The sequence below is a fragment of the Ranitomeya imitator genome, chromosome 1 (assembly GCF_032444005.1).
Source record: "Ranitomeya imitator isolate aRanImi1 chromosome 1, aRanImi1.pri, whole genome shotgun sequence".
Lineage (NCBI taxonomy): Eukaryota > Metazoa > Chordata > Amphibia > Anura > Dendrobatidae > Ranitomeya > Ranitomeya imitator.
The window spans coordinates 313,076,437-313,094,056 of record NC_091282.1 but is presented as its reverse complement, the minus strand read 5'-3'; the positions used below and the strand labels follow the sequence as shown (position 1 = coordinate 313,094,056).

The window sequence follows — 17,620 nt, the reverse complement described above, 5'->3', positions numbered from 1 at the left end:
AGCGTGCTCGGGAAACCTCGAGTAATGAGTATACTCGCTCATCACCAACTGGTTTATAAGACACACCTCAAATTTTGGGGAAAATAACTAAAACCAGTGCATCTTATAATCCAGAAAATACAGTACTTTTCTGTTATGTGAAAATACATGTAAAAATAACATGAGTAGTAAGTTTGTCAATGCTGCCATTATCTGTGTGACTAATACTAATCAGGTTTTTCTATCCAAATCTGACCAAATGTTGTAATGTTAAATATTATGCATCTCATAGCCCGGATTCTGTAAGAATAAGGCCGTGTTTACACATTCAGTAATTGGTGAGTTTTTAACATCAGCATTCGTAAACTAAAACCAGGAGTGGGTGATAAATACACAAGTGGTGATGTGTTTCTATTATACTTTTCATCTGATTGTTCCACTCCTGGTTTTGGCTTAGAAATGCTGAGGTAAAATACTGACCAAATACTGAACATGTGAACGTAACCTAACAAGAAGGGGCCCTTTCCATGTGTGAAATATGTGGGATAAAACTGAGAAATAGAAACTCAAGGGAGTTGCTCCCCTGGCAAGGTTGTGCAAATTGCTAGCAAAAACACTGCATAGGGCTCGAGGAATGGTAGGATGTGCTGATGTGCCCCTCGCTGAACTGGACCAAACGCGGCATTGGTGGGTTGCCATCAGGTCCACAGGACACAGGGTAACCAAGAAATTAGAAAGAGGGGAAGGTTATTTTCAATGCTTTCCGAGTTGTTCTAACTCCATCAGGTATACCCGTTTGCTTTCGGGTCAGGTTCCTGATGAAGGAGTTGGAGCAATTATGAAACACGTTGTCAATAAAATTCCCCTCTTTCTAATCTCCTGGTCATCCAGTTTCCCTTGGACGTGGCAGAGCCCACAAACACCACAATTTACTTTTTTTTGCTTAGTTTTTGAGCTTCAAAACCTTAGAACACAATCATGGGGGCTCTTTGGCTGCAGCTATTAATGTGACATCAACAATACAGCGAAAACACAGAGACTGGAGCAGAAGTAGTGGTGAATCGGTGCTGGATTCGGGCAAGTCATAGTTCCAGTTTTGTTTTACTACTAGATGGTGGCCCGATTCTAACACATCGGGTATTCTAGAATATGTATGTATGTATGTATGTATGTATGTATGTATGTATGTATGTACAGTTAGGTCCATATATATTTGGACAGAGACAAAATTTTTCTAATTTTGGTTATAGACATTACCACAATAAATTTTATACAAAACAATTCATATGCAGTTAAAGTTCAGACTTTCAGCTTTCATTTGAGGGTATCCACATTAAAATTGGATGAAAGGTTTAGGAGTTTCAGCTCCTTAACATGTGCCACCATGTTTTTAAAGGGACCAAAAGTAATTGGACAGATTCAATAATTTTAAATAAAATGTTCATTTTTAGTACTTGGTTGAAAACCCTTTGTTGGGAATGACTTCCTGAAGTCTTGAACTCATGGACATCACCAGACGCTGTGTTTCCTCCTTTTTGATGCTTTGCCAGGCCTTCACTGCGGTGGTTTTCAGTTGCTGTTTGTTTGTGTGCCTTTCTGTCTGAAGTTTAGTCTTTAACAAGTGAAATGCATGCTCAATTGGGTTGAGATCAAGTGACTGACTTGGCCATTCAAGAATATTCCACTTCCTTGCTTTAATAAACTCCTGGGTTGCTTTGGCTTTATGTTTTGGGTCATTGTCCATCTGTAGTATGAAACGACGACCAATCAGTTTGGCTGCATTTGGCTGGATCTGAGCACACAGTATGTCTCTGAATACCTCAGAATTCATACGTCTGCTTCTGTCCTGTGTCACATCATCAATAAACACTAGTGACCCAGTGCCACTGGCAGCCATGCATGCCCAAGCCATCACACTGCCTCCAGCCATGTTTTACAGATGATGTGGTATGCTTTGGATCATGAGCTGTACCACGCCTTCGCCATACTTTTCTCTTTCCATCATTCAGGTAGAGATTGATCTTGGTTTCATCTGTCCAAAGAATGCTCTTCCAGAACTGTGCTGGCTTTTTTAGATGTTTTTTTAGCAAAGTCCAGTCTAGCCTTTTTATTCTTGATGCTTATGAGTGGCTTGCACCGTGCAGTGAACCCTCTGTATTTACTTTCATGCAGTCTTCTCTTTAAGGTAGATTTGGATATTGATTCGCCTACCTCCTAGAGAGTGTTGTTCACTTGGTTGGCTGTTGTGAAGGGGTTTCTCTTCACCATGGAGATTATTCTGTGATCATCCACTACTGTTGTCTTCCGTGGGCGCCCAGGTCTTTTTGCATTGATGAGTTCACCAGTGCTGTTTTTCTTTCTCAGGATGTACCAAACTATAGATTTTGCCACTACTAATATTGTAGCAATTTCTCGGATGGGTTTTTCCTGTTTTTGCAGCTTAAGGATGGCTTGTTTCACTTGCATGGAGAGCTCCTTTGACCGCATGTGTACTTCACAGCAAAACTTTCCAAATGCAAGCACCACACCTCAAATCAACCCCAGGCCTTTTATCTGCTTAACTGAGAAAGACATAACGAAGGGATTGCCCACAACTGTCCATGAAATAGCCTTGGAGTCAGTTGTCCAATTACTTTTGGTCCCTTTAAAAACAGGGTGGCACATGTTAAGGAGCTGAAACTCCTAAACCCTTCATCCAATTTTAATGTGGATACCCTCAAATGAAAGCTGAAAGTCTGAACTTCAACTGCATCTGAATTGTTTTTTTTTTTAAATTCATTGTGGTAATGTCTATAACCAAAATTAGAAAAATGTTGTCTCTGTCCAAATATATATGGACCTAACTGTATGTATGTATGTACAGGTCCTTCTCAAAAAATTAGCATATAGTGTTAAATTTCATTATTTACCATAATGTAATGATTACAATTAAACTTTCATATATTATAGATTCATTATCCACCAACTGAAATTTGTCAGGTCTTTTATTGTTTTAATACTGATGATTTTGGCATACAACTCCTGATAACCCAAAAAACCTGTCTCAATAAATTAGCATATCAAGAAAAGGTTCTCTAAACGACCTATTACCCTAATCTTCTGAATCAACTAATTAACTCTAAACACATGCAAAAGATACCTGAGGCTTTTATAAACTCCCTGCCTGGTTCATTACTCAAAACCCCCATCATGGGTAAGACTAGCGACCTGACAGATGTCAAGAAGGCCATCATTGACACCCTCAAGCAAGAGGGTAAGACCCAGAAAGAAATTTCTCAACAAATAGGCTGTTCCCAGAGTGCTGTATCAAGGCACCTCAATGGTAAGTCTGTTGGAAGGAAACAATGTGGCAGAAAACGCTGTACAACGAGAAGAGGAGACCGGACCCTGAGGAAGATTGTGGAGAAGGACCGATTCCAGACCTTGGGGAACCTGAGGAAGCAGTGGACTGAGTCTGGTGTGGAAACATCCAGAGCCACCGTGCACAGGCGTGTGCAGGAAATGGGCTACAGGTGCCGCATTCCCCAGGTAAAGCCACTTTTGAACCATAAACAGCGGCAGAGGCGCCTGACCTGGGCTACAGAGAAGCAGCACTGGACTGTTGCTAAGTGGTCCCAAGTACTTTTTTCTGATGAAAGCAAATTTTGCATGTCATTCGGAAATCAAGGTGCCAGAGTCTGGAGGAAGGCTGGGGAGAAGGAAATGCCAAAATGCCTGAAGTCCAGTGTCAAGTACCCACAGTCAGTGATGGTGTGGGGTGCCATGTCAGCTGCTGGTGTTGGTCCACTGTGTTTCATCAAGGGCAGGGTCAATGCAGCTAGCTATCAGGAGATTTTGAAGCACTTCATGCTTCCATCGGCTGAAATGCTTTATGGAGATTAAGATTTCATTTTTCAGCACGACCTGGCACCTGCTCACAGTGCCAAAACCACTGGTAAATGGTTTACTGACCATGGTATTACTGTGCTCAATTGGCCTGCCAACTCTCCTGACCTGAACCCCATAGAGAATCTGTGGGATATTGTGAAGAGAAAGTTGAGAGACGCAAGACCTAACACTCTGGATGAGCTTAAGGCCGCTATTGAAGCATCCTGGGCCTCCATAACATCTCAGCAGTGTCACAGGCTGATTGCCTCCATGCCACGCCGCATTGAAGCAGTCATTTCTGCAAAAGGATTCCCGACCAAGTATTGAGTGCATAACTGAACATTATTATTTGATGGTTTTTTTGTTTGTTATTAAAAAACACTTATTTGATTGGATGGGTGAAATATGCTAATTTATTGAGACAGGTTTTTTGGGTTATCAGGAGTTGTATGCCAAAATCATCAGTATTAAAACAATAAAAGACCTGACAAATTTCAGTTGGTGGATAATGAATCTATAATATATGAAAGTTTAATTGTAATCATTACATTATGGTAAATAATGAAATTTAACACTATATGCTAATTTTTTGAGAAGGACCTGTATGTATGTATGTATGTATGTATGTATGTATGTATGTATGTATGTATGTACAGTCATGGCCAAAAGTATTGACACCCCTGCAATTCTGTCAGATAATACTCATTTTCTTCCAGAAAATGATTGCAGACACAAATTATTTGGTATTATTATCTTCATTTAATTTGTCTTAAATGAAAAAACACAAAAGAGAATGAAGCAAAAAGCAAAACATTGATCATGTCACACAAAACTGCAAAAATGGGCCAGACAAAAGTATTGGCACCCTCAGCCTAATAATTGGTTGCACATCCTTTAGCCAAAATCACTGCGACCAATCGCTTCCGGTAACCATCAATGAGTTTCTTACAATGCTCTGCTGGAATTTTAGACCATTCTTCTTTGGCAAACTGCTCCAGGTCCCTGATATTTGAAGGGTGCCTTCTCCAAACTGCCATTTTTAGATCTCTCCACAGGTGATCTATGGGATTCAGGTCTGGACTCATTGCTGGCCACCTTAGAAGTCTCCAGTGCTTTCTCTCAAACCATTTTCTAGTGCTTTTTGAAGTGTGTTATGGGTCATTGTCCTGCTGGAAGACCCATGACCTCTGAGGGAGACCCAGCTTTCTCACACTGGGCCCTACATTATTCTGCAAAATTTGTTGGTAGTCTTCAGACTTCATAATGCCATGCACACGGTCAAGCAGTCCAGTGCCAGAGGCAGCAAAGCAACCCCAAAACATATATTACCATGTTTGACTGTAGGTACCGTGTTATTTTCTTTGAATGCCTCTTTTTCTCCTGTAACCTCTATGTTGATGCCTTTGCCCAAAAAGCTCTACTTTTGTCTGATCTGACCAGAGAACATTCCTCCAAAACGTTTTAGGCTTTTCAGGTAAGTTTTGGCAAACTCCAGCCTGGCTTTTTAATGTCTCGGGGTCAGAAGTGGGGTCTTCCTGGGTCTCCTAACATACAATCCCTTTTCATTCAGATGCTGACGGATAGTACGGGTTGACACTGTTGTACCCTCGGACTGCAGGGCAGCTTAAACTTGTTTGGATGTTAGTCGAGGTTCTTTATCCAACATCTGCACAATCTTGCGTTGAAATCTCTTGTCAATTTTTCTTTTCCATCCACATCTAGGGAGGTTAGCCACAGTGCCATGGGCTTTAACTTCTTGATGACACTGTGCACGGTAGACACAGGAACATTCAGGCCTTTGGAGATGGACTTGTAGCCTTGAGTTTGCTCATGCTTCCTCACAATTTGGTTTCTCAAGTCCTCAGACCGTTCTTTGGTCTTCTTTCTTTTTTCCATGCTCAATGTGGTACACACAAGGACACAGGACAGAGGTTGAGTCAACTTTAATCCATGTCAACTGGCTGCAAGTGTGATTTAGTTATTGCCAACACCTGTTAGGTGCCACAGGTAAGTTACAGGTGCTGTTAATTAGGCTGCTTTTACACATCAGGTTTTTTGCCGGATGCGGCGTCGCGCCGCATCACCGGATCCGTTTTTTTTTTAAAGAAACCGGATGCAACCAGATGAGCCGGATCCGGTTTTTTAGCCGGATCCGTTGTCCGGATCCGGCAAAAAACCTGATCCGGCTTGTCCGGTCGCATCCGTTTAGTCCGTTTTTCTTTCCGGTTTTTTACGGATCCGGCTTTAAAAAACGCCCCCTGAAAGGCTAAAAAGGTGATTGGCCGGCTGAAAACTATATATACAGTGTTCTTAACATCTGTGACGGGTTGGAGAGGAGCAAGCTACAGAGCAAGATGGAGGGCATTATTGCAAAGATTCTGCAGAACAACGTGGATTTCATCACAGAGGCGAATCGATTAAAAGCTATTGTGATGGAGAAAGAGGAAGAGAGACAGCGTGTCATGCGTCTGCGACGACGCCGTTTGTGGATCCACCCCATCACGGCACAGAGAATGACCCGGGGAGTCTTTTCAACGTTGTATATGGAGCTTCGAGGTGACCCTGAAAAGTTTTTCTGCTATGTTCGGATGAAAGCGGAGAACTTTGATATATTGGTGGAGCGGGTTCAACATCTGATAAGAAGGAGTGATACCTATTGCCGATTCTCCATTACCCCAGCTGAGCGTCTGATGGTGACTCTTCGGTAAGCATTCTTTTTGCATCAACTTTTGTTGTGGACTCTATTTGATATTTTGAATTTGTAGTAATTTCTTCCTTCCTTTTCTTCACAGATTCCTAGCAACCGGTGAATCCCTGTCTTCCCTACATTTTCAATTCAGACTGGGCATTTCCACAATATCAGGAATAGTGAGGCACACTTGCCGTGCACTGTGGGACTGTTTGCATGAAGAATACATTCCACATCCCACAATGCAGACATGGTTGGAAGTAGCTGACAGATTCCTGGAAGTGTGCCAGTTTCCCAATTGCTTGGGTGCGGTGGACGGGAAACACATCCGTATCGTGAAACCGGCTGGTTCTGGATCTCAGTATTTCAACTACAAGAAGTACTTTTCCATCGTGCTGATGGCCATCGCCGATGCGGATTACAAATTTGTAGCGGTGGACATTGGGGGCGTATGGTCGTTCTAATGATTCGCAAGTTTTCAATCTGTCTTCTATGGGGCGGCATTTATATGGAAAAACCTTTCAATTTCCCCCCCCAAGACCACTGCCTCAAACTTCCGATCCACCAATGCCATTTGTATGTGTTGGGGATGAAGCTTTTCAGCTTTCAGAGCATCTTTTGAAACCCTACTCCAGCCGTGGTTTAACCAATACCAAAAAAATTTTCAACTACAGACTCACACGTGCAAGGAGAATGGTGGAGTGTGCGTTTGGGATCCTAACCGCCAAATGGAGAGTTCTCTTGACATCCATAAACTTAAACACAAACACTGTGGATGAGGTGGTGAAAGCGTGTGTTGTCCTCCACAATTATGTTATATCCAAGGAACAGCTTTCCATTGAGGACCATTCTGCCGAAACCACCTTGATGGATTACAGCATCCATACATACAGAAGTTCTGCCACAGTGTCCAGAATACGGGATCACTTTGCAGAATATTTTATTTCACCCCAAGGAAGAATACACTGGCAGGATGATATAGTTTAAACACTTTGTGTATACCTAGTAATAACTTTAACCTTTACCCATGTTGCGTACCTGTTGTTTTTACCTTACCCATGTTGTATACCAGTTTGGTTTTTACCCTCATGTTGCGTACCTGTTTGGGTTTACCTTTTAACCATGTTGGGTACCTGTTTGAGTTTATTTTTAAATCAAGATGTGCATACCAAAAGTTCTACTGTTACCAATAAACCTTTTTTTTACAAAAGTGTTATTTGTTCCTAATGAATAAATACAAGAGATTTTTCAATCAAAAACTTTTATTAACAATGTAACACACAAAAAAATGGGGTACTAAATGTTTTCATACGTCGGGGTGGAGATACTATCGGAGGCACTGTCTGATAGGGACACTTCGACAGTGGGAGTGTGGAGAGAGGAATGTGATGGTGGTGGAGAATGTTCACCGGTTAGGGGTGAAGGAGTGGAGAAAGCTATTGAGCGGGTGGACAAGAAAGTGGGATTGGGGTTAGAAATTTGGTAGGGTGGAGGGGTGTACGAAATGTTTTGGGAGGACTGGGTGGCAGAATGAGTGATGTGTGTAGAAGATGTTTGGGAAGAGGGTGAGTCTGTTGGAAGTGGGCAGGGAGAGGAGGTGAGGATGAAGTAGATGGGAAGTTGAATGGGTCTGGATCATCATATGGGTGTGAAGTGGCACGGGAGGGATGCTGATAGTGTGGATGGTGGGAAGGGGCACGGGGCTGGTGGTGTGGCTGGTGGGACGGGGCACGATGTGGATGATGGTGAGTTGGGCGTGATGGGGCAATGTCTGTTTGGCGATACGGGTCAGGAGGATGGTACTGGCTGTAGTGGTGGACAGTGGAGGAAGGGGGGTAAGTTGGAGGATGGTTGGAAGAACTATCTGCTCTAGAGGCAATTAGCGCTAGAGTAGACTGGCAGGATTCCATTACTTGCATCTGCTGAGAAGTAGATAGCGTCTCCATATGCTCAAGCACCGACTGAAAAAAAGTGTTGTTCGGGGACTGTTTTGCCTCTGAACGCATCGTTACCAGAAGTGTATGCATCTCGAGCATACTTTTATTTATGAAATTGAATCCTGCAGCCATTTGCTCGGACAAAACTTTGACAGTTCTGGAACGATGCGTTCAGGTGCAAGAACTCGGGAGCATAACTATGTATCTGACCACTCTGGCGAAACCGCCCCGATGCTACAGGTGTACTAGAGGTGGCTGCAGCAGAAGGGTGGGGTACAGGAAACGCTATGTTCTCACCAGCAGCTACATGCAATGGAACCGGCCAGGATGCTCCAGTGCTCGTGGATGGGAAAGAGGGATCGGTAGAGTGGGAATGTGCAGAGTGGAAAGGTGCAGAGTGGGAAGGTGCAGAGTGGGAAGGTGCAGAGTGGGAAGGTGCAGAGTGGGAAGGTGCAGAGTGGGAAGGTGCAGAGTGGGAAGGTGCAGAGTGGGAAGGTGCAGAGTGGGAAGGTGCAGAGTGGGAAGGTGCAGAGTGGGAAGGTGCAGAGTGGGAAGGTGCAGAGTGGGAAGGTGCAGAGTGGGAAGGTGCAGAGTGGGAAGGTGCAGAGTGGGAAGGTGCAGAGTGGGAATGTGCAGAGGGTTCCTCACTGTCAAAGTGTCCCTCGGTGGCGGCCTCTTGAGGGATCGCCCCAGAAGTGTTCAATTGTGCTGCAGGCTCCAGAGTGCTCCCAACGGTACTGTGGAAAAAGAGAGAAACAAACAATTAATATACTGTCATTGCATGGCCCTGGCTGAAAGAGCAAAAGAGGTTAGACATGTAAAACATTAGTGCATGTGGTGGGTAATATTTACCTTCGGGTGACCATCGTTGACCTGAGGAACGACAGGGCCCTTGCGTATTTGTACGTGCTCCTGCGTCCTCCAGATCCACTCCAGGCCTGCATCTCTTTATTGAACTCCTTCTTAAAGCGATCCCTGATCGACCGCCACCTTTTCACAATCCGCTCACCTGTTAAAATAGGAGAAAGACAACTTGGTTAGAAACAGCATTTTAGAATGCATCATCAAAACTGAACTGAGGATACTTACGTTCTTGAATCTGGGCCTGAACATCTAGGTCCTCCCACCTCGGAATCAGTTCACAGCAGATTTGCTCCCAGAGTCGACGGGTCACTGAGAGATCAGCATGGCGGCGGTCACCCATATTCCACAACGGCTCCCTGTCTCTGACAAGATCGATGAGGAGGTCAATATCAAGGCCGACCTCGTCACCGTCCGAATCTGGAGCACGCTGTGAAACCTGTTTGAAAAGGGGGAAAAAATTAACACCAAATTTGAAACATTGCTAACCTGCACCCAAAAAATAACAAAAATCCTACATGACGACGGCCGCCACGTGAATGTCGCCGACGACCCCGGGAGCCACTGGAAGGACCTATTGCTTGGGCACCAGATTCAGAACTCTAGAATACAAAAATAAAAAATTATGGGGTTGTTGGTAGCCATTCTATGTGTTGTGTGCCATGTGATATATATGTTTTGTATGTGTTGTGTGTGGTTTGAAAGTATCAGTTTCTATGTATTTTGTTGTAAGCATCTAGTGTTATGTTTTGTGTGTAGTGTAGGGTGTGTTTCCGCAATACATCACAGATGCATACCAATTGTGAGCCTTCTCCGTGGGTTTCTCCACCCCTTCCCTCATCTTCGGGGACCACCTCTTCTCCGGGGGACTCAGCCTCATCAGCTTCCTACGATGAAACATAAAAGAATAGATGATACACACACACACACACACCTTTGGTTCATACTAACCTCTGTGCGTGGACGGCGAGGAGGAGGAGGCCTCCCCGGAGACATGGCTCTCAGCTCTGTGGAAGTCTCTCGGCTCTCGGCTCTGTGGCAGGCTCTCGGCTCCCAGCTCTGTGGCAGGCTCTCGGCTCTGTGGCAGGCTCTCGGCTCCCGGCTCTGTGACAGGCTCTCAGCTCTGTGGAAGTCTCTCGGCTCCCGGCTCTGTGGAAGGCTCCCGGCTCTGTGGCAGGCTCTCAGCTCTGTGGCAGGCTCTAGCTCTGTGGCAGGCTCTCTGGCTCCTTCCGTCTTGGCAGGGTGTTGGCTCTTCTGCTTTTGGGCTGGAAATGGCTGAAGGCCTCATGGCCCTGCTTTATATATAGTCCAGGGGGCTGATCAAAGTTTTTTGAGCATGCTCAGTGTACAAAGCCGGATACGGCCGCCGGATCCGATTTTTTCCGGATCCGGCGCTTTCCGGCTTTTTCGCCGGAGACAAAAAAACGTTACAGTACACGTTTTTTCCAGACGCCGGAATCGACTTGACGCCGGATCCGGCATCAAACCGGAAGGAACGCTGGGCTATCAGGCGCCATCCGGCACCAATAATATTCAATGGGGGAAATGCCGGATCCGGCTTCTCCGGTTTTCTATTCCGTTTTTTGTCGGAAGAGCCGGAATTCGCCTGAAACAAAAAACCTGATGTGTGAAAGCAGCCTTACACAAATTAGAGAAGCCAGATATAGAGAGAGAGAAGAAAGGTAGGCCTTATAGAATGGGAGTCACCACCACAATATATCAAATCACAGCTTTGTTAAACATGTATGCAACAGACCAAAACACATTAAAAACATTAAAAGCAAGGGGATATACCATAACCCCATACTAACAAAAGCCCAAAATAAGGCAGAAAAGCCCGCACAAACCCAGACAGAGTATAATGCACATGCCCATGAACTGAACTTAGCCTAAATAGTGGTGTAATAGCACGCCATGAACAACCCAGCCAGCCCCATAAAGTCATGTATAACACATAATACAGGGACAGGGGAAATACCCTGGGGAAAAGACAAGCCTAGCAGATATCATGTAATAAATGTGCCGCAGTGGCCACAGATAAAGCACTACAGGTAATCATACCAATGGTGCTGCCCGCACTGCTACTCTGTCAGGGTCCACATGCCCGCTTCTAGCCTGCCCTAGACCGGTACCAACAGGACCGGGTCTTTGCATTACGCACAGGGTCTAGTGTCTCTTGGAGGTCGGCTCTATTTGTGGTGGGTATTATTAGCTTTTCCACCCACCTATTTGCCTTATTATCATTACCTCTACCATTGGTATGATTACCTGTAGTGCTTTATCTGTGGCCACTGCGGCACATTTATTACATGATATCTGCTAGGCTTGTCTTTTCCCCAGGGTATTGCCCCTGTCCCTGTATTATGTGTTATACATGACTTTATGGGGCTGGCTGGGTTGTTCATGGCGTGCTATTACACCACTATTTAGGCTAAGTTCAGTTCATGGGCATGCGCATTATACTCTGTCTGGGTTTGTGCGGGCTTTTCTGCCTTATTTTGGGCTTTTGTTAGTATGGGGTTATGGTATATCCCCTTGTTTTTAATGTGTTTTGGTCTGTTGCATACATGTTTAATAAAGCTGTGATTTGATATATTGTGGTGGTGACTCCCGTTCTATAAGGCCTACCTTTCTTCTCTCTATATATCTGGCTATTGTTTAGGCCTTGGTTTGAGTCCCACTGACCGTGGTGCCCCCATTTACTTTTTGACAAATTAGAGAAGCATCACATGATTTTTCGAACAGTGCCAATACTTTTGTCCACCCCCTTTTTTATGTTTGGTGTGGAATTATATCCAATTTGGCTTTAGGACAATTCTTTTTGTGTTTTTTTCATTTAAGACAAATTAAATGAAGATAATACCAAATAATTTGTGTTTGCAATCATTTTCAGGAAGAAAATAAGTATTATCTGACAGAATTGCAGGGGTGTCAATACTTTTGGCCATGACTGTATGTATATAGCAGTCACATAGTATATAGCACAGGCCACGTAGTATATAGGAGTACTACGTGGCCTGTGCTATATACTATGTGGCTGCTATATACATACATACATATTGTAGAATACCCGATGCGTTAATACAGGCCACGCAGTATATGACACAGCCCACGCAGTATATGACACAGCCCACGCAGTATATGACACAGCCCACGCAGTATATGACACAGCCCACGCAGTATATGACACAGCCCACGCAGTATATGACACAGCCCACGCAGTATATGACACAGCCCACGCAGTATATGACACAGCCCACGCAGTATGTAACAGGCCACGTAGTATATAACCCTGGCCACGTAACATATAACACTGGCCATAGAAGTAAATAGTCCCATACAGCTTCATATGATACCCAACTACTCCGCACAGCTGGGGCCACCGTACACATAGATCACTATGCCCAGGCACTAACCATGTAATTAAAATAAAAAATAGTTATATACTCACCCGCCGGGTTCCAGCTGGTGAAACCAATCAGCGACGCGGGATTTCCGTTACAGACAAACAGACAGACGTACCCCTTAGACAATTATATATATATAGATTTTACAAATATAAAAGATTTGGGGACCACTTTTCTTTACGTGGAAACTACCCTTAATAAAAAATATCAGAACAGAATTTTGAACTTAAAAAAAAAAAATTGATAATCTCTACATTTTTACTGTTGCGGTAATTTTTATTTTATTTTTTTTTTTAAACCTACAACTGCACAATGATTAAATGGTTGAGGCTTGGGGTGAGTACCCCCAAGTTTTTTTCCATACCAGGATATCTTAAATCCCCACCGTAAATCAGTGTTGCAGCCAGGGTGGCAACCAGTGTATGTGCCATTTTGCCTTGGAAAAAAACATTTAAATACAGGGCTAAAGCAGCTAACTAAATATTTGCCCCTGTGCTACATCGGTGACTATAACATGTTTACAACACATAATATCTAAGGATTACTGGCAGTATCACAATTGGTACGTACTCACCAGAAGCCTCAATGCATTTCAGAAAGGTTTCCATATGATGATCACATTTTGCTTCATCAGCATAAAAATATGTTCTGGCACTGATCACACCACCACGTCTGTCGCCAAAACCAGGCTGTACTTGGTATTTTCTCTCTCGTTGCACATTACCTTAAAAAACAAAGAATATTTTACAATGACTACGACTTCTAGGAATTATATGTAGAAACTAGTCTGTTTGCCTTTAACATTAGGAGTTATCAGAGACTAGAAAATGGTCTGGTGAAACCATTGGAAAGAATAGGTTTACAGGAGCTCCTGTTTGGACTGAAACTGTAGGCTGCAGCCAATCATGAGATGCTGATTGGCTGCAGCTGTCACATTACATTTTTACAATTTTTATGAGAAGGAGATTGGCAGTGAACATAGCTAAAAGCACCAATCCAGGAAGTGAGTACATGCCATTTTCTTTCTCCCACCCCGAGCCTATAATGTCATTATAGACTAGGCAAACCAAATGGTGTCAGTTGACTTTCTATAATGTTCAATTAGTTTTCTGTTTATTGTAATGAATAAAATATGTTTCTAAAGTGATCCAATTCTGTATTTAAAAAAAAAAAAAAAAAAAAAAACACATCCCCCCCAGTTACTTTCATGTTTAATCCCGTATTGCACCAATGGTCTCCCTAGCGGTTACATTCTTCACTAGTCACTGGCGCTACCCAGTGACTGCTTAATTTTCTTGGGCTCACTGCTAAGACTCTGACTATAAAGGAACACTAAAGCGACAACAATTTAACAATCAATTTTTGGTTTATTGTTACTTTGGGAAACCCTTTTAAAATGGAAGCCATCAAGATCCGTTCTGCAGTTGGGATCGGAGCTTTATACACATTTCCTATTACTCTTTGGGTAAAACCGTAAAACTAAAATTACTCCAACTAAACCGGTTTCGTTATTGTTCAGAAGCAAGATATGACCACAGTGCTCCCAAATTCGACATTATTTTGTTCTGCCCTTCAGTTATAGATCAGAAGCCAAAGGAGAAATATAGAAAGTATGAACGGAAATAACTTCGGCGGCCCCTAAATGATGCAAGCCCATGTGTAGTGTGTATGGTAGACCGAAAAAGGCCCAGAGACCTAAAGTGACAGAGAACAAACCTTTAAAAAGTCATAATCAGCAAGGTTATTGGTTCTGGCCGCATTACAAAATGTCGGAAGGACTGACACGGCTTCATTTATTACTGTGTCCGCAAATGTGATTAAGAGCTATACCTTCATTCCTGCCCTTGCAAAAAAATATATTTTTCAGGTTCCCTCAGTGCCAGGCTAAGACAGGTCAGAAATGGGTGATTTATTAAGGCTGGACTTTTCGGCTTCCCATGGCAATGCACTTTGTAAAGCTAACCTTTTTTTTTTTTCAGCAATACCTTATCAAACCTTATGTGCTGGCTGGCGTGATAATTCACTGACAATGCATCGCCATGTACTGAAGTGTACAGCTTCGCTTTCTATGCTAAAATAGATTTAAACAAGGTTATATTAGAGGAGGAAATCTCATTCTGCGTATACTTCTTGCAGGATTCATCGCTTAGGGCTATTAGAACATACAGGCTTCTCTTTAAATAGATTCTCGAACTCCTAAGGGGTTAAAACGCTATTGGGGCCTAAACAATAAATACTTACTATTCCGAAAAGCATAGTCTGATCAATAACGATCTGATTTTCTTTTCCCGGCAGAAGTGTAAGACATGTAACAAATGCATTTAAGAAAGGCAGCAAAGTTATACATGTCTCTTCACGTCAATGCCCCAGCGTGCATTTATTAAAAGGCGATGATCAGCTTAACTCTCTGTGCATCACCAATTCTGCACAAGATAAAATACACAGCAAATTATTCTAGTGGTGGTATGCTTTAAGTGGATTAATGAAATATCATCTTGTAGTAAGCTGGCAGGCTCGATTCTGTCCCATGGACAATGAATGAAGTGGAGGTAGATTACGTGCATCTCCTCTCCATTTAACGCTGAAGCAGATCCATTGGCAGTGCCACCATTCATACCTCCAGAAATCAGTATCCCATGAGTAGGGGGTAAATGACAATCTTTGGAATAATCCTTTAAGCATTTTCATTTGTTTCCTGGCAAACTATATCATATTTTGCCCACACTCTTTAAATCACAACGAGGGCAGAGGAACCCTTAAATTACTGTAGTCATTTTTAATAAATCGACAAATCTTAATCATGATGGGTTCTGAAGAACTCAGCAAATATGAGACCTTGAAAAATCGATGGACCACTATTTATAATGGGATGTGTAATAACTTAAGAATGAGCCCTGTGACCAAGAGAGGCTTGGAGAACACACAAATGGGCCATTAAGTAGAGCGATGAGGGGGGAACGGTCATCTGAACCTTGCTTTTCTAGAAAATCAGTCTATAGATGTGAGATGGAATCAACCAAGCATCACGTCTACCAGGATTTAGTCAATTCTTTTATTAACTACCTATAGCGAGACCTGACTATATGCAGAACACTGGACAATGATATAACGGACCAATAGGTAGAGCCATATTAAGTGGGTAAGAAACATTATATAATTGCGTAGTGTAAGCAAGAATGTGTACATTAACAACTGCCATCCCCAAGTTCAGTTCTGCGGGATCAAATGGTACCACATATATTATATTGCAGTCTTCTTATGATTAGTGACACCATAATGATAGCAAAAGTAAGCAGTAATGGTATCAATCAACTACTTGACCAAAATTTCCACCCAATTACTCAAACTACCCAAAAAAATAATTGTTTAAACTAAGTAGAGCCGCCAAGTGCACCCTTGGGGTAGCCAAACAGTTCAGGGCACTTGCCCATCCAACTCTGTCCTCTAGTACCTCCTGTAAAACCAGAGGGGTCAGTCGAAGAAGAGGAAAGGGAAAGATGGGAAAAAAATAGGCGAGAAGGTGCACTGAAGGTGCACTGAACTGTTTGACCATGATATGGGTCCATTAGGTGCCTGTATTAAGTAATTTTGACCAACTCCCATTAAAATTGGATATTCTCCTGCAACTATCTTTATGTTCTTCACTTTTGGCTGCATTCTTAGATCTAGTACAGTGCTTTCTGATGACATGCCATAGATATGTGATTTCATCAGGAGGACATGGGCTCCATTAAAGCAAAAAAAAAAAAAAAAAATCTGTGACAACAGGTTCTATAGAGCTCCTGCACTGAGCCAGAGTTAGTATGAAATGTACCTCAGGTCTCATTAACCTATAGAACCCGTTGTCAATGATTAATGAGTAAAGGCTCAGATTGCTGATCCTACCCTCCTTGGTAGTACTTCTGTGTAGAAGCACAAGCTATGTCACTCATGAAACACTCATGAAACACATTGCATAGATTGCCTCATCTGGAAAGTCTGGGGCAAATATCATCAAACAAGGATGGAAGAAGAATTATGGTTTAAACAGCTCAGAGAACAGTAATCATATCTACCGTACTTGTGTAGGTTGCCCACTGTTGGGAACAGCCTGTATGGAAAGTCTTTCTACAGGAATGCTCATAGGACATTATTTACAGTCCCTAAGCCCCTTGAATATAAATTGCCATCTCAGGGGGCTGGAAAAATTATTGTACATCTTCAATGGGTGCAAAATACATGAAGGGTTGTCTAGAAGCTGAAAAATCCAAATATGAAATGTAAAATTAAAGGCGTTCTATATAGATTTTTTAAATCTGCGTATTGTCCCATTTCAGGCCTTCTCCTTCTCAATGAATAACTACTTCCTTGATCTTTATGATGGACAACAAGCTTCGTCCTCCTGTCTATCAGCACATGACTAGTGACATATACAGAGGGGGCTGACTGTCCTGCTAATAAGCTAGACCCCTGGCTCCATTACAGCTGATGCAGAGACAGAGAAGAGTTTGGAGTAGCTAATGAACTGACCAACAAACTAAGTATATTAATATTTAAATGTATCAAAAGGAGGGAAAGAAAGCTCCCTGCCTGTAGTGCAAGTTTCAGAACCAATAGAGGTGGTGAAATTGGACAACCCATGAAGATTTGAAAAACAAAGTACAGGTGATTCTCACTAAATTGGAATACCATCAAAAAGTTAATTCATTTCAGTTCTTCAATAAAAAAAAAAGAAAAAAAAAAAGAACTGAAACTCGTATATTATATAGAGTCATTACACACTTGTTTATATTTCAAGTGTTTATTTCTGTTAATATTGATGATTATGCCTTAAAGCCAATGAAGGCCCAAAAGTCATCATCTCAGTAAATTAGAATAATTTATAACACCAGCTTGCTTGC

At 42.7% G+C, this 17,620-nt stretch overlaps 3 protein-coding genes across 3 annotated transcripts in view; 1 reads left to right on the top strand and 2 right to left on the bottom strand.

Annotated features, from left to right (window-relative positions):
• The window catches only part of PRODH (proline dehydrogenase 1), a 220,076-nt gene that overhangs the window by 104,980 nt on the left and 97,476 nt on the right, over window positions 1-17,620 (bottom strand). The window contains exon 4 of the mRNA XM_069758514.1: window positions 13,315-13,464. Coding sequence (XP_069614615.1) covers window positions 13,315-13,464 — 150 coding nt within the window. The remainder of the gene's footprint in view (window positions 1-13,314; window positions 13,465-17,620) is intronic.
• Window positions 6,061-6,999, top strand: LOC138657506 (uncharacterized). The gene is made up of 2 exons (XM_069745287.1): window positions 6,061-6,550; window positions 6,639-6,999. Exons 1-2 carry the CDS (start codon window positions 6,201-6,203, stop codon window positions 6,997-6,999), a joined length of 711 nt encoding a protein of 236 aa, XP_069601388.1. The 5' UTR covers window positions 6,061-6,200.
• LOC138670811 (spore coat protein SP96-like) lies at window positions 7,787-9,692 on the bottom strand. The gene is made up of 3 exons (XM_069758502.1): window positions 9,562-9,692; window positions 9,325-9,481; window positions 7,787-9,209 (listed from the first exon to the last, which is right to left on the bottom strand). The coding sequence occupies exons 1-3, from the start codon at window positions 9,674-9,676 to the stop codon at window positions 8,576-8,578; spliced, it is 906 nt and encodes a 301-aa protein (XP_069614603.1). The 5' UTR covers window positions 9,677-9,692; the 3' UTR covers window positions 7,787-8,575.

Coding starts and splice junctions, on each gene's coding strand:
- LOC138657506 (XM_069745287.1), top strand. CDS start 6,201: ATGGAGGGCATTATTGCAAAGATTCTGCAGAACAACGTGGATTTCATC. Junction 6,551..6,638: donor CGTCTGATGGTGACTCTTCG/GTAAGCATTCTT, acceptor TTTTCTTCACAG/ATTCCTAGCAACCGGTGAAT.
- LOC138670811 (XM_069758502.1), bottom strand. CDS start 9,676: ATGGGTGACCGCCGCCATGCTGATCTCTCAGTGACCCGTCGACTCTGG. Junction 9,482..9,561: donor TCAGGCCCAGATTCAAGAAC/GTAAGTATCCTC, acceptor CTATTTTAACAG/GTGAGCGGATTGTGAAAAGG. Junction 9,210..9,324: donor TCAACGATGGTCACCCGAAG/GTAAATATTACC, acceptor CTTTTTCCACAG/TACCGTTGGGAGCACTCTGG.